At 52.6% G+C, this 12995-nt stretch overlaps 5 protein-coding genes across 5 annotated transcripts; 1 reads left to right on the top strand and 4 right to left on the bottom strand.

Annotated features, from left to right (window-relative positions):
* Positions 1-868: 868 nt before the first annotated feature.
* AYO21_12020 (hypothetical protein) lies at positions 869-2280 on the bottom strand (the record flags this gene model as incomplete). The annotated part of the gene is made up of 3 exons (XM_022661866.1): positions 869-2002; positions 2054-2182; positions 2242-2280. The coding sequence occupies 3 exons, from the start codon at positions 2278-2280 to the stop codon at positions 869-871; spliced, it is 1302 nt and encodes a 433-aa protein (XP_022505827.1).
* Positions 2281-4059: 1779 nt separating this feature from the next.
* Positions 4060-5014, bottom strand: AYO21_12019 (hypothetical protein; the record flags this gene model as incomplete). Its single annotated transcript, XM_022661865.1, has 3 exons — positions 4060-4242; positions 4297-4535; positions 4597-5014. 3 exons carry the CDS (start codon positions 5012-5014, stop codon positions 4060-4062), a joined length of 840 nt encoding a protein of 279 aa, XP_022505826.1.
* Positions 5015-5292: 278 nt separating this feature from the next.
* AYO21_12018 (succinate dehydrogenase, flavoprotein subunit) lies at positions 5293-7587 on the bottom strand (the record flags this gene model as incomplete). Its single annotated transcript, XM_022661864.1, has 6 exons — positions 5293-6040; positions 6089-6927; positions 7020-7064; positions 7116-7140; positions 7194-7321; positions 7462-7587. The coding sequence occupies 6 exons, from the start codon at positions 7585-7587 to the stop codon at positions 5293-5295; spliced, it is 1911 nt and encodes a 636-aa protein (XP_022505825.1).
* A 1760-nt stretch (positions 7588-9347) lies between these two features.
* AYO21_12017 (hypothetical protein) lies at positions 9348-11062 on the top strand (the record flags this gene model as incomplete). The annotated part of the gene is made up of 3 exons (XM_022661863.1): positions 9348-9494; positions 9580-9908; positions 10078-11062. The coding sequence occupies 3 exons, from the start codon at positions 9348-9350 to the stop codon at positions 11060-11062; spliced, it is 1461 nt and encodes a 486-aa protein (XP_022505824.1).
* A 709-nt stretch (positions 11063-11771) lies between these two features.
* AYO21_12016 (hypothetical protein) lies at positions 11772-12575 on the bottom strand (the record flags this gene model as incomplete). Its single annotated transcript, XM_022661862.1, has 1 exon — positions 11772-12575. The coding sequence occupies one exon, from the start codon at positions 12573-12575 to the stop codon at positions 11772-11774; it is 804 nt and encodes a 267-aa protein (XP_022505823.1).
* Between the last annotated feature and the right edge of the window lie 420 nt (positions 12576-12995).

The raw sequence follows: 12995 nt of genomic DNA, 5'->3' as shown, positions 1-12995 counted from the left end.
TGGGTCGGTAAGGAAGTTCACAAGGAAACCTTATTGGCATCTCCTGCGTACAAGGGACGCAAGGCTGTGAAAGACCAGAACACTCAGTCTACAGGGACAGGACAACACAGCGTGATACGGACATGGACAGGAAAAGGAAGCAAATATGTGTTCTTTGGAATTGTGATTTCTTTGCATGATTGTCTAGACTGGTTCAATCTACGGATACTCCTCTCAATGTCTCACCCACGGAGGGCTGCTCATCTGGATTTGTTTCTTCATGGCCACATATGCTGTTGTACTCGTCAGAGCCATTCACCTAGACAAGACATATCCATCTCAAGAGACGGATTGGCATTGTGGACCACACATAGAAGTGAATAGTCGAGCGACCAGTTACTCTGAACAGTCAACCTCGTCTGCTGTTCTGCACCAATGCATGAGTGGTGCGGTTAACGCAGTCGATAAGTTGTTTCTTTTTTTGGTGTGTTTGAATTTGGTGTCTGCAGCTCGTTTGTTTTGGCTCGGTTGTGATTGCATGTTGGACCTGAAAGCCGTTCATCCTCCAACTCGTGGCTTTTGTCCAGGGGGGCGACCAAGATTCATGTCGCTTTGTGCAATTCTTTTTCTTTCGCCAAGGTAATGTCGTACATGGCAGGTTGAGCGAGTTTGTCACCGACCGCTTGCACCAGGTGTCTGTGAGGCCAGCAAAAATTCCGCTGCTTTACGTTGAGAGTGGTTTCGCCAAGGTTGGGATCACTGCTACAAGAAGAAGCGGGATCATTTGATGGCTCAACCACCTTGCACATCTGGCAAGCGGACTGCGATATCTCCGGACTGTGTGATGTAGCGCACCCATGGCAGGGATGGATATTGCAACTGTGTAGTGTTAGAGGCCGTCACTGACAGTAAAGGGTGGGACACAAACCTTTGGCTCGATGATCTTCAAGTATCGCACCTGGATCCCACTGGTGGTGAAGTAAGGAATCTCGAACTTGACGTTGATGGGTCTCTTGGCCTTTCCTTCGCCTGTAATGCCACCCATACTGCCGCCGAATCCACCTGTCATGCCGCCTCCACGCTCATCGTCTCCCTTGACACTAGGAAGGCCTAGCTCCGCTCGCATGAGGAACTCCTTACCACCACCAAACTGCTTGATCTTCCAGACGATTGCAGACTTCTCCGGCGCGTAGTGCACAGATCCAATGTTGGTGCGGAATCTTGGAGTGTCAGCATCATCAGGAACAGGGATGCTGATCTCAACGTTGTTGGCAGTCGATCTTCGCTTGAATTGAGCCTTCGCCTTCAACATGTATTCGATTCTGGAACCAGAATGGGATTCGACAACACACTCGACCCAGATCAATGGCTTGACCGCGGTGTTGAGGCGATAGCTCATCAGCTCGAACTCTCCGTCTGGTGGGATGAAGCTGATGGTACGGTCGTTCTCAAAGCGGGACAATCTAACGCACTGGTGAAACTTAACATCTTCCATTTCGACAGCTTTGCCTCGAGTGGATCTCCCAGTGGTTTCGAACATGACCTTATCATTCAAACCAAGGCGGAGTTCAGGCATGCCAGAAAGGTAGCACTTCATCTTGATTGCACCAAGAATCTCAGATCGCAGGACATTGCCAGTGGATGACACCAAGAGGTTGAGAGACTCAATCACGTCGAGGAAGACCTCATTCTTGCGATATCTGATGCCTTCACTCCTCCAAGACACCGCATTGGTGACGGCGATAGGAGGGCGCGCCTGCACCTCGAGCTTGTGAGACTCTTGGGTGATGTACTCCTGAAGGATCTTGGACTCGGTGGTTTGAGGGTATCCAAAGTCCATCATTTCATCAAGCAGCTCATAGATGATGACGAAATTGTCTCGGATTGACTCCTCTTCCAACTCTTTGAAGTACTCAGTAAAGACCTCGACGATCTTGTGGAGGAACAACAGAATCTCTGCAGCATTGGTGTTGCGCTTGGTGAGAGCGAGGAGGTAGAGATTGTTGTGGCGGATGTAGAGGTACTGGAGAGTGGTTAGCTGAGATCACATTCATTGAGAAGACCGGCGACGAACATTGATGCCCTCATCAGAGAAGCATGGAGGGACTGCAGAGGACTCCTCTTCGGCCTCGGAAAGAAGGATTGGGAATTTCTCCACGGCGGACATGGGAATATCACCACGATAGTTGCGAGCAAGAAGAGTCTGGGATGCGTCAGTATCATGTGTCATGTTATCCAGGCTCGCGCGTTCATGTCGCTCACCTTGCCCTTCAAGTCGAGGAAGAACACCGCAGACGCCATGGTGCCTGGAGACTCCGAAGAGAGAGGGGTAGAGGAGGAGCAGCGACCAGATTGCAGTGAGATGATGAAGAGGTCAGGTTGACGATTGGGAGAAGTAGCGCATTACGCGAAAGAGAATGGGGTGGAGGGGAAGGTGAGAGGGTGAGAGTGGAACGTGGAATAAATATTTATGGGGATTGAATTCGTTTACGTTTACGTTTACAAGTCCAACTCCGCATTGTACCAGACCCGCACGTGTCGCAGCCTCGCGAAATATTGAAACCAGTGCAGCCTCGTGCAGCCTTGTTCGGCCTTGTGACCACCTGAGCGTGGTATTCCTCCCAAGAATCACATCCTGCAACAAGATGTCTTATCCAGTGCCCTGACCCTCTATAAATCTCTGATTCACGAGGATACCCAGCGCTTTGAAATGATGGGAAGGTCCTGGCCACGGCCGCAGCATCACTCTGTGCATCTTTTCACCCCATCTCCCTACTACATCGACAGCGACTCTAGCGATGACGAAAGTATCTCACATTGGCGGAGTTCGCGGGCTAATCTCAAGTTTGCAGGTCGTCCAGATGCTATCTCGGCAGCTCCTGGAATCCCTGAACCGTCCTGCCCTGCGGCGAGTACATACACTACAGAGGAATGGAATCGAGGTAGAGACATTGAAACACTATTCGGAATCGACCTACAATTCTGTTCATTTGAACGAGATCTTCAATGATCGCTATCAAGCAGCTGCGAAGCTGGGGTCGGATGCTATCCTACCGTGTGGTTGTCCCGAGATCTGCAGTAAGATACTCGATCTCTTCTCACAAAATTGTGTTAAATGACAAAAGGGACAATTCTTTCAAGCTCTTGAAAATAGGGGTTCGTATTCGAGGTGAAGACCGAGAATTTCTGGTCCAGAAGCATCTGAAGCAACAGAAATCATCGCATGACGGACGCTATTGTGTTAGAAGAACTTCCGACTCATTTTACATTCAGGCCAAGCAGGGCAGGCACTGTCTCGCAATGATGGTGTCAACTCTGGGACCTCCTCCTCTGGAACTGCTCGATTCGAGTCCTGTTCGAGGTGAATACTTTGACGAATCAAGTGAGTAGTCCCGATTCTTGGTTCTTGCAGATTTTCGAAGCTGATCGAGATGGAAATGCTCAGCGGCTCAATGGACGGGAATGGCTCTCTCCTTCGAAGCGGGAAGAGCGACTCGAAGGCATGAATGCAGGGCTCTTTGTCGATTTCATCAATTGTGTGATTCGTTGGAATCCTGAAGAGAGGAAAACTCCTGCCGAAATGCTGTAGCACCCTTGGCTTTGTCCTTCTTAACGAGTTGGAAACTTGGTGGATCAACAATTGGTATTCGGTAGTTTTCACAACGCTTCCGCCGCCAAGCCAGAGCGGTCCACCCAGACAGCCTCGCCTTCAGTTAAAAATGTTCTGGACCAATTTTCCTCTTTCTTCTCTTTTTCCATATCCAACGCGCCCGAAAGACAGTGCAATGCAGCATCTTTGCCTGAGACTGTGGACATTTTGTTTGCAGTCTCGTGGTTCTATTCAGTTGCCGACCTTTGCGATTTAGAGACGCGGAGACCGAACGAAGTTTTTTTTAAACTTCGTGGACGGTGCCATAAGAGCTGGCTGAGCATGAATATTTTATTTCGACGGTTGCTTAGGCGGTGTCAGAGGCCCCAGACATTTTTTTCTTCTATCTCCTGTACATGCCCCGTGATGGCGGTATATTGCCAATAGCTATTAATACACATGTGCGAGTAATAGATACCCCAACGTTGCGGCTACGGCTGCGCCAGCTCTGCCTTTGGTTTCCAATTTAATTTCAGCCCAAGAGGCACCAGCACCTTCTCCTTTGCTATTTGATTCGCCACGGCACCGCCTTGTTCCAGGGCTAGAGCGCCGATGATTGCGAGGATCGCTTGTGAGTAGACCAGTTCCGAGCCAGATGCTTGAAGACGTTCGGGCTGTGACGCGGTTAGTGAGGGTGAACGAGAAGAGGATTCGGTCAGAGTACATACATCCCTAGGATGCCACCGTACCACTTCCGGTAGACCGTATTGCTCCGCCAACGTCGATAGTTGCTTATGACTTGTAAACCAATGATGAGCACCCCCCAAGAGGCACTCTACGGACTCGGTTGCAGGGTGTCGAAAAGGTTGCCGTCCATACGGATCCTGCTCCTCGCTCTTTGTGTAGCGTGAAGCATCCGCGACGCTTATCAGTCCTAGTGAACACTGGAGCTCGAGTATACGCTTGCCTGTAACCACCCATCAGTATTGCACCACGTAGAGCAGTGGGGAATGGAGTTATGCCAGTACCGAAAAATGCAAGCCGGTCATTGAACCCTCTCCGGCCAGCATCGAAACTCTTGTTTGTGACAGCTAGCCATTTGGTCTCTTCTGACAGCATTTTGTCCCCATCTCTTCCCAAAAACTTGACGTAGAAATCATCCAGCTTCCGCTGATCTTTGTTGATCTTGAGAGGTGTTTGTATCCGCGGTGGGCGTACGCGCACGGGGGCTTTCAGTGCAGGAGGAGTTTGGGACCAACGCGGAGGCTTATCTGCGTCAACTTCCATTTCGGAAAATTGAGGAGCTGCCGTAGAAACATGGCGCGAGTGTCGGGGGGTTTTGCAGAATGCTTGTCGAAAGCGAAGATGGTCGCATGATGGACCTTGTTTGGAGGTTCGGAGGAGGTCACCGACGATGCGGCCAGAGGTAGAGGTTCTTGAAGACATGGATAATACCGGTGCCTCAAAAGCGTGAGTAATGATGGGCAAAAATCATGTTACACTGGCAGCACGCGCATTTCATTTCATTGAATCGGAGGTTGCGGTGATGTTTGCTGTAGAAAATCAAGTTTAATTGCGTGCGAACAACCCCCCGTAGTGGCGGAGCAGATACCATCTAAGCGCAATTTACAAAGTTTACCAAGATGAGCGTTTGATAACCTTTTTCTCTGCTCAATTGGTGTATGTACGTGATCATGGTTCGGCCAACAATATGAGGACTCCACTCAGTACGTCCTCTTCTTCGGCGGCACAGTCTGGCATTCCTGCTCATCGAGTGTGGAAAAAATCACATCTCGATAGCCGATGGCAATGCCTTGGCCAACGTCCTTCTGCCAACTCAGAGAATGGCGCATGAAGTTCTGGTCATCTCTTTCAGGGAAATCCTCTCGAGCGTGAGAGCCGCGCGACTCCTTTCTCTCGAGAGCACTTCTGGCAGTCTGTGCAGCACATGTCAAAAGGTTTCGCAGCTCCAATGTCTCCACGAGATCGGAATTCCATATCAGACTTTTGTCTTTGACGCAGACGTCTGTATTGAAGTCGGTTTCCACTTGCTGCAGGTGTTCCAGGCCTGTCTTCAAACTCTCTTCTGTTCGAAAGACCGCTATGTCGTTCTGCATATTCTTCTGCATCTCAGCACGGAGCTCAGAGGTCAACTTCTTTCCATCTGCATTTCGTAGGTGTTCCAGGTCCACGAAACCCTCCACTCCCATTTGCGGCGAAATGCTGCCCCCATTCCTGAAGACTGGCATGCCTTTCTCGTTATTTTCGGCGATGTGGCCGGCAGCAGCTCGGCCAAAGACGACAATGTCTAACAAGCTGTTTGCTCCCAGACGGTTAGCGCCGTGCACCGAGACGCATGCGACCTCTCCGGCCGCGTATAGACCGTTGACTGGGGTCTCTTCTCCGGTGCTTGGATTCACATCTAGAACTTGGCCTTTCCAGTTGGTAGGTATACCCCCCATACAGTAGTGCCTTCAACCGGTCAGTTTGCGTTTCTCGAGCAATTGAGGAAAGACTTACACGGTTGGTAGAACGGGGATCGGCTGCTTCGTGACATCCACGCCCGAGAAAATACTGGCAGTCTCTGCGATTCCCGGCAATCTCTCCATAAGGATGTCTTTCGGCAGATGTGACAGTTGGAGGAAGATGTGATCCTTGTCTGGACCACAACCCCGGCCCTCTCTGATCTCCATGTTCATACTCCGGCTGACGACATCACGACTTGCAAGGTCCTTTGCTGTTGGCGCATAACGCTCCATGAAACGCTCTCCCTCGCCGTTTAGCAGGTATCCGCCTTCGCCTCTGGCGCCCTCTGAAATTAGGACTCCAGCGCCATAAATGCCGCTCGGGTGGAACTGTACAAATTCCATATCCTGAAGGGGAAGACCTGCTCTTGCAGCCATTGCTAAGCCGTCTCCGGTTGAGGTATGTGCCGACGTTGCACTAAAGTAACAGCGGCCATAGCCTCCCGTGGCGAGAATCGTGTTCCTGGCAAAGATGCGATGAAAGGTGCCTGTTTCCATGTCGAGTGCCGTCAGGCCAATACAGTCCTTGCCGTCCATAATCAGGTCCAATGCAAACCACTCTATATGAAATTGACAGTTATGCTTGAGGGCCTGCCCGTATAAGGTATGCAGCATAGAATGGCCAGTTCTATCAGCCACGCACGCGGTCCGATGGGCTTGTCCTCCGGTGCCGAAATTCAGACTCTGTCCTCCCAAAGGTCTTTGATAGATCTTGCCTTGCTCGGTGCGACTGAAAGGCATTCCGTACTCCTCGAGTTCTCTTACGGCTCTGGGGGCCTCGCGGCACATATAATGGATCGCATCTTGGTCACCCAGCCAATCTGATCCTTTGACCTAAACTTGGTTACTCTGGAAGTCCATCTCGAGGACGGTGACTTGAACATGGTTCGTGCATCACTGGTTAGGGGCCTAGGTGGTCAACTTACTGTATCGTACATGTGCTGGAGTCGATCAACAGAATCAATCAGCATCTGTCTTGGGAACATTGATATAAAGGCACTCTCGCCGTGCTTGTGACTTACCCATCTCCAGTCATCCTCGTGCATACTTTGCAAGCATTAGTTGGGCCATATTAAACCGATCTGAAGAATGTGACTTACTTGGCCAGCGCAGCATTTATTCCCCCTTGGGCGGCCACAGTATGAGATCGAGTTGGGAACAGTTTGGTCACTACAGCCGTATCAAGTCCGCTCTCGACAAGACCTACTGCAGCTCGAAGTCCTGCACCCTATTTTCCCCTCAATCACTCATCAGTAGTCTGGTCAAAGGGAAGAAAATCCAGCACCCCAGAAGTTGAGGCTCAGAGAAAACGGCAACAGTCCGCCCAAAAAATAGAACGACGCCAAGAAGCGACTTCAAATCACTTACTCCTGCACCAACTACCACGGCGTCATATTGGTGATCGATTACTTCGAATTTGTTATTCATAGCCTTCAGCGATGAGGTGGTCGCCCTCCGGCGCTGGTGGAGGTTGCGTATGTGAACTCGAGACATCCATTGCGGCGGCTGTCTTTCAGGAGGCTGATGAACCCTCAAAAGGGTTCGAGGTGAGAGAGATGGGCTTGAAGCCTGACGCCACGCTTTCGAAATACACTGCATGTCATCTATAAGATGACGACCCCGTCTATATCACCCAAAACCGGAGATGCAAGCAGAACAGAGACTCCAGACAGGAACAAACGAGAAGGCAACGTCGAATCTCCGAGACAATCTCGAAACCCTGGTTTCGAGAGCGGTGGAGGCAGCCACTTTGCTAATTTGGGGAACTCCGAGATCGCTGTCTCGTCTCGGAGTCTTGCTATTATTAATACCTGCCTCCCCTTTGGTGCTCCTCCTTCACCCGAAAGACAGCAGCGCTTTGCAAAGTCTGGGGGAGTCTTCGCGGAGGTAGCTGTCCCTAGGGAGCGTCACGACTTGCAGGGAGCGCCGATACCGACTCTTCCTCTGGTGCCATTGGGAATTTTCCCTTTCCACGGGCTATTCTCTCCGGACCTCGCTCGCCAAAAGACTCTCCTCCTACAGGTGTCAATACCGTCAGTCGTGACCGAGTCATAGCCATGATATGGGGAGTCTAGCATCGAAGCAGAGGCAAACATGACTTGATGCCCGGTTGTGCCGCTTATTTGTGTCTTCCAGCAGACCCTAGGCAGCTCATTCACCCGAAGCTTGGACCTCTTGGGGTAGGTTTTGGTGGGCATTCGGCTATCCAGTTAAGCCGGGGTCAATGTTAAGCCTCTGATGGGCTGCGATGGCTCTGGCTTCGTGGGCTTCCGTCTTTTCCGGGCTCTGATCATTTGGCCATTGGTTTTGCTACTCTTACCCGAACTTTTTCCCCTCACTCACCTTACGATCAGCGATCTTCTGCTTGTCTGATCTCTGTTGGGCAGTGAATTTAACGACAGGGAGGGAGGTTCCTCGTCGTGCTCTGGCTCTGGCTCTTCGTCTATCTTGTCTTTGCCACGCAACCTGCCACCAACCAATACCCTTGTTGCTCAGAGGAACGCACATCTGCACTGTCAGCCTGGAGCGCCACCAGGTCTCTTACTTCTACGTATGCTAGCAGCATTCCAGCAGTTCAAGCTTTTCGCATTGGCTTCCAGGGCTAAGCTACCCACTTCTGCTCCTCCAGAGTCTTGATGCTCCTCACTTGAAGAACCTGAGAGCTCTCTTCATTGGCACGGTCAATGGTTCTCACGCAGTCCCGTCAGGGTAATATGTGCCGGCCAGAGATATTTCGGCTAGGCTTTCATTCCCCCATCTCTCGATCACCGATACCCACTTTTGATTTCAACGTCGCATTCCCTACTAAAAGAAACTAGGAATGAGCCGGCCATGTCCGACTACGAGGTACGATGTCCGCGGGGTAAAAACTTTTCCTCTTGTTGCTGTTTCCACATGTGATCGTGCGACCCGTCGCGCGAATTGCGGAGCGATAAGACGATTCCCCCGTCGCCCTCGCTGAACATGTACTTATTACGGTAGGAGAGCCCGACCTGCCCAGAAAACTGAATCCTTCTCCTCCTTCTCCTCCTCAGCCTTGAAGTATACACTTGACGGCACAACACCAAGCTTGTGTCGACAAAAGGTGGTGTTTGCTGCTGGCCAAAGGTATAGTTCTGACTTCTTTTGATTATACTGTCGCTGTGCAGACCAGTGTGTTCTAGAGCAGGAATCTGGTGGTGTGACATTCTAGCATTTTTAAAGGATCCCTCGCTCATACCTATTCTTCTACCACCACAACAGCTCTCGTCACCATGCGCAGCTCAGCTCTTCTCATCGCCTCCGTGGCATGCTCCACTGCGGCCGCCGAGACCGTCCTCGGTGTCTACCTCTTCTCCAGACATGGAGATAGGACTGCAAAGGCGACACCACCAACTGTTCTCACGGACCTTGGCTATGAGGTATGTTGTCGAACCACCGGGCTCTTCTGATCAGCTGCTCTTTTAAGATGGTAGGCGCAATTTGACTAACAGGAATAAATAACAGGAAGTTTTCACTTCGGGCACCTACTATCGCAACCGCTACGTCGCCAGTGATGGCAGCCGTCGTATCTTCGGCCTCCAGCCCGACACGGTCAAGCTGTCTCAGATCACAGCATCAGCGCCTCTCGACAATGTCCTCATGCCATCCGCCATGGGTTTCCTCCAAGGCCTCTACCCACCGGTCGGCGCGACGTTGGGCAGCCAGACACTTCGCAATGGCACTGTCGTGCAGACACCTTTGAACGGCTACCAACTGATTCCCGTGCAGACGGTTGCCAACGGCGCCGGAAGTGAAGACGCTGCCTGGCTGCAAGGGGCGACAAATTGTGCCAAGTGAGTTCCTTGTCATTTCTTTCCGGAGTAGCATTACCTATTCCCTTCCTCCATCAAGAGTGCGGACAGGGCAGGCTGCTTGACACACTTTAGTGAGAAAGCTCTGAAGTGGAAATGAACAAGAATATCATATACTAATGTGTTTATGTGTCGTGTTTCTATGATCTAGTGCCCAGATCAGCTCCAACAACTACTTCTTGAGCGACGAATACCAGTCCACCCTGAACCGCACAAAGGGCTTCTATGCGGACATGCAACCTTTCGTGAACCGGACCTACACCGAGTCCCAGACCAGCTTCAAGAACGCATACACCATCTTCGACTTGCTAAACGTGGCGAGCATCCACAACGCCAGCGTCGCCCTCCCCGACGACGCCGACTTCTTCCAACTCCGCACCCTGGCCGACGAGCACGAATGGGGCCTGGCATACAACGAGAGCGAACCCATCCGTGCCGTTACCGGGTCGATCATGGCCGCTCAGGTCGTCGAGGCCCTCAACGGCACCATCGCGGGCAAGGGCAAGAACGTGCTCAACATCCAGTTCGGCGCCTACGCCGGGATGCTCTCGTACTTTGGCCTCGCCAACCTCACGGCCGCCAGCCCGCTCTTCTACGGCGTCCCCGACTACGCGTCCAGCCTCGTGTGGGAGCTCGTGACGAACGCCACGGTGGGGAGCGGCGCCGCCTTCCCCTCGGCCGACGACATCAGCGTCCGCTTCTACTTCCACAACGGCACCACCTCGAACATCAGCGAGCCGGTCGAATTCCCCCTGTTCGGCACCAACCGCTCCCCGATCCCGTGGTCCGAGTTCGTCGAGTCCTCGAACAAATTCGCCATCGGCTCGCAGGCCCAGTGGTGCAGCGCCTGCGGCAACTCCACCGGCGTGTGCAGCCCCAGCGCGCTGGGCGACGACAATTCCACGGCCGTCGGATCCTCCAGCTCCAGCTCGTCTGAGCATCACGGCGGCGGTGGCATCAGCAAGGCCGTGGCCGGCGTCATCGGCGCCATGGTCACCCTGGGGGTCATCCTCGGCGCCGAACTCTTGATCATGTTGGTCGGCGGCCTCAGACTCGTCAGCAAGCGCAGGCTCAACCGGACGGCGAGCAACGGATCCAGCGGCGTGGCGAGTGCGGATGCCCAGATCAAGGCTTGAGCAGGAAGGTAGCAAACAAGCAAGCTGCGGGGTGACAGTCTCGTTCCGTACCCTTTGGATCGCCTCCTAGGTGCCACCGCGCGGGGACAACCTGTAACAGAGACAAGAGAAGGAGAGAAGCTTCGCTATTTTGAGAGTTATGAGTCCGGAAATTAAATTCACATACCTGTGCAGACCCTAATAGGAGAATGGGAGAGGGGATACGAGGGACTTGTTTACTCGTACGTTTGCACGACTAGCCCCTTGTCTCGTTGACATATCGGTCGAAAGATGATAATAAACACAAGTAACATGAGATCCCTTTTCTCTCTTTGTCTCTCTTCCTCTTTCCTTGTCATTAGTGTTCCTCGCGCCCGGAGTCCAACTATAACTGGTGAGGGGCATTGGGCAGGTCCAACTGGATGAAAGAATCTCCGATCCGGAGTACCTGCGTACATGGGCTGGCACAAGCTGGCACGTTGGGTGATTGGGTGGCTGAGCACGTGGCAATATGGCATATAAACAGTCAATCAGCCAGTGGCTCTTACGATCTTCCGTATACAACACATTTGACTTGACTTGATTTGACATCATCACCAACCCGCGAGGACGCGGGCGCGCTTCTTCAAGCGGCCCTAGTAAAAGTCACTTTGCGACGCTTTTCAAGGATTTTCTCAAGAACTCTCTCTCTAGAGAAAAGGTAACAAGACATTCTCTCAATATGTACCGGTCAGGTCAGGTGCTGTGTCGACGGGTTCCCCTCGTCCCTGACTTCCTGACACAAGAGGCCCTGTACGGTAAAGTCGGCCCTGCTGTGAGTTTTGGGACGGGGTATCTCGTCATTCTCACGACCAGGCGGGGCCGGGGACGGCTTCTTGGGGGTGGCTGGCGAGTGCTGCGGCGGCGGATCATCGTCCATGTCACGCCTGACACAGTCGACCAAGGCGGCCGTCTCCTCCAGACTGCTGGCCGTGGACGAGTCGTGCTCGGTCTGCAGCAAGAACTGCACGGCGGCCACAAAGCTAACGTCGGTAGGAGGAAGGGGTTTCTGATCTCCCGCCGCGTCGGCGTCGGATGTCAACCTCAAGCGCTGGAGAATGTTGGCTGCGTCCCTGGGGGAGGAGTTGCGGAGCAGGTAGATGACGCGCTGGTAGCGAACCAACCGCGCAGTCAGCGCCTGTATCTCGTCGGTGGATCCGCGATGTTGCCGACGGTCGTGGGCCTGGTCGTATCTGCAGCCCGACGACCGTCTCGCGCACCGCTGGCAGGGCTGCTTGCCGTCGCACTTTGCTCTCGCCTGCTTGCATCCGTCGCAGGCGACGGTGACGTTGGTGCGAGCCCGTTTGCCGATTTTCCGGGATGTCATCATGCCCAAGAACGAGGCGGTCGTCAAACTCTGCAGCCGGGGTAGGAGGGGTCGCGGGACACTGTTGGAAGCATCGGGATTGAGTTGGTGTTGCGGAGGCTCTGCTCGACGAGCTACAGCGGTCGACAGCATAGTAGTCGCGGGCGGTCCTGCGGGTGAGACTGACATCTCGATAGACATCTGAGGCCTACAATCGAGAAATGAAAAAGAAAAAAATACACCCGGGCATATTCTGGGACGAGGGTTTCTCTGGATACCAGAAGCGCCAAGGGGCCGCGCGAGGGTCACCGATGAAGCGCATTTGCCTCTGTAATAGATTTACGGGCAGACCCATATTTTTTTTCCCCTTTGCCGGAAACAAGATCCAGCGGTCTGTCTGTCTGCTTGTCTGTTCCGGGGCACAAAATATCAGATGAAAACCTCCCCTCCTGGTGGGGGGCCGGATATATTTCGAACGATGACAACAACGACGAGGTCTAGAACCGTCTTTTATTATTTATTATTATTTCTCGCCTTGGGAAACAAAAACAAAAACTGCATATGCTCGATAAAACTCACTTGTTGTGTATGTATCTCTACAGGTCCCGG

This window comes from Fonsecaea monophora, assembly GCF_001642475.1.
Source record: "Fonsecaea monophora strain CBS 269.37 chromosome Unknown Scaff207, whole genome shotgun sequence".
NCBI classification, from domain to species: Eukaryota; Fungi; Ascomycota; class Eurotiomycetes; order Chaetothyriales; family Herpotrichiellaceae; genus Fonsecaea; species Fonsecaea monophora.
Note: the sequence above shows the minus strand (reverse complement) of the source record. Positions and strands in the feature narration are given on the sequence as shown.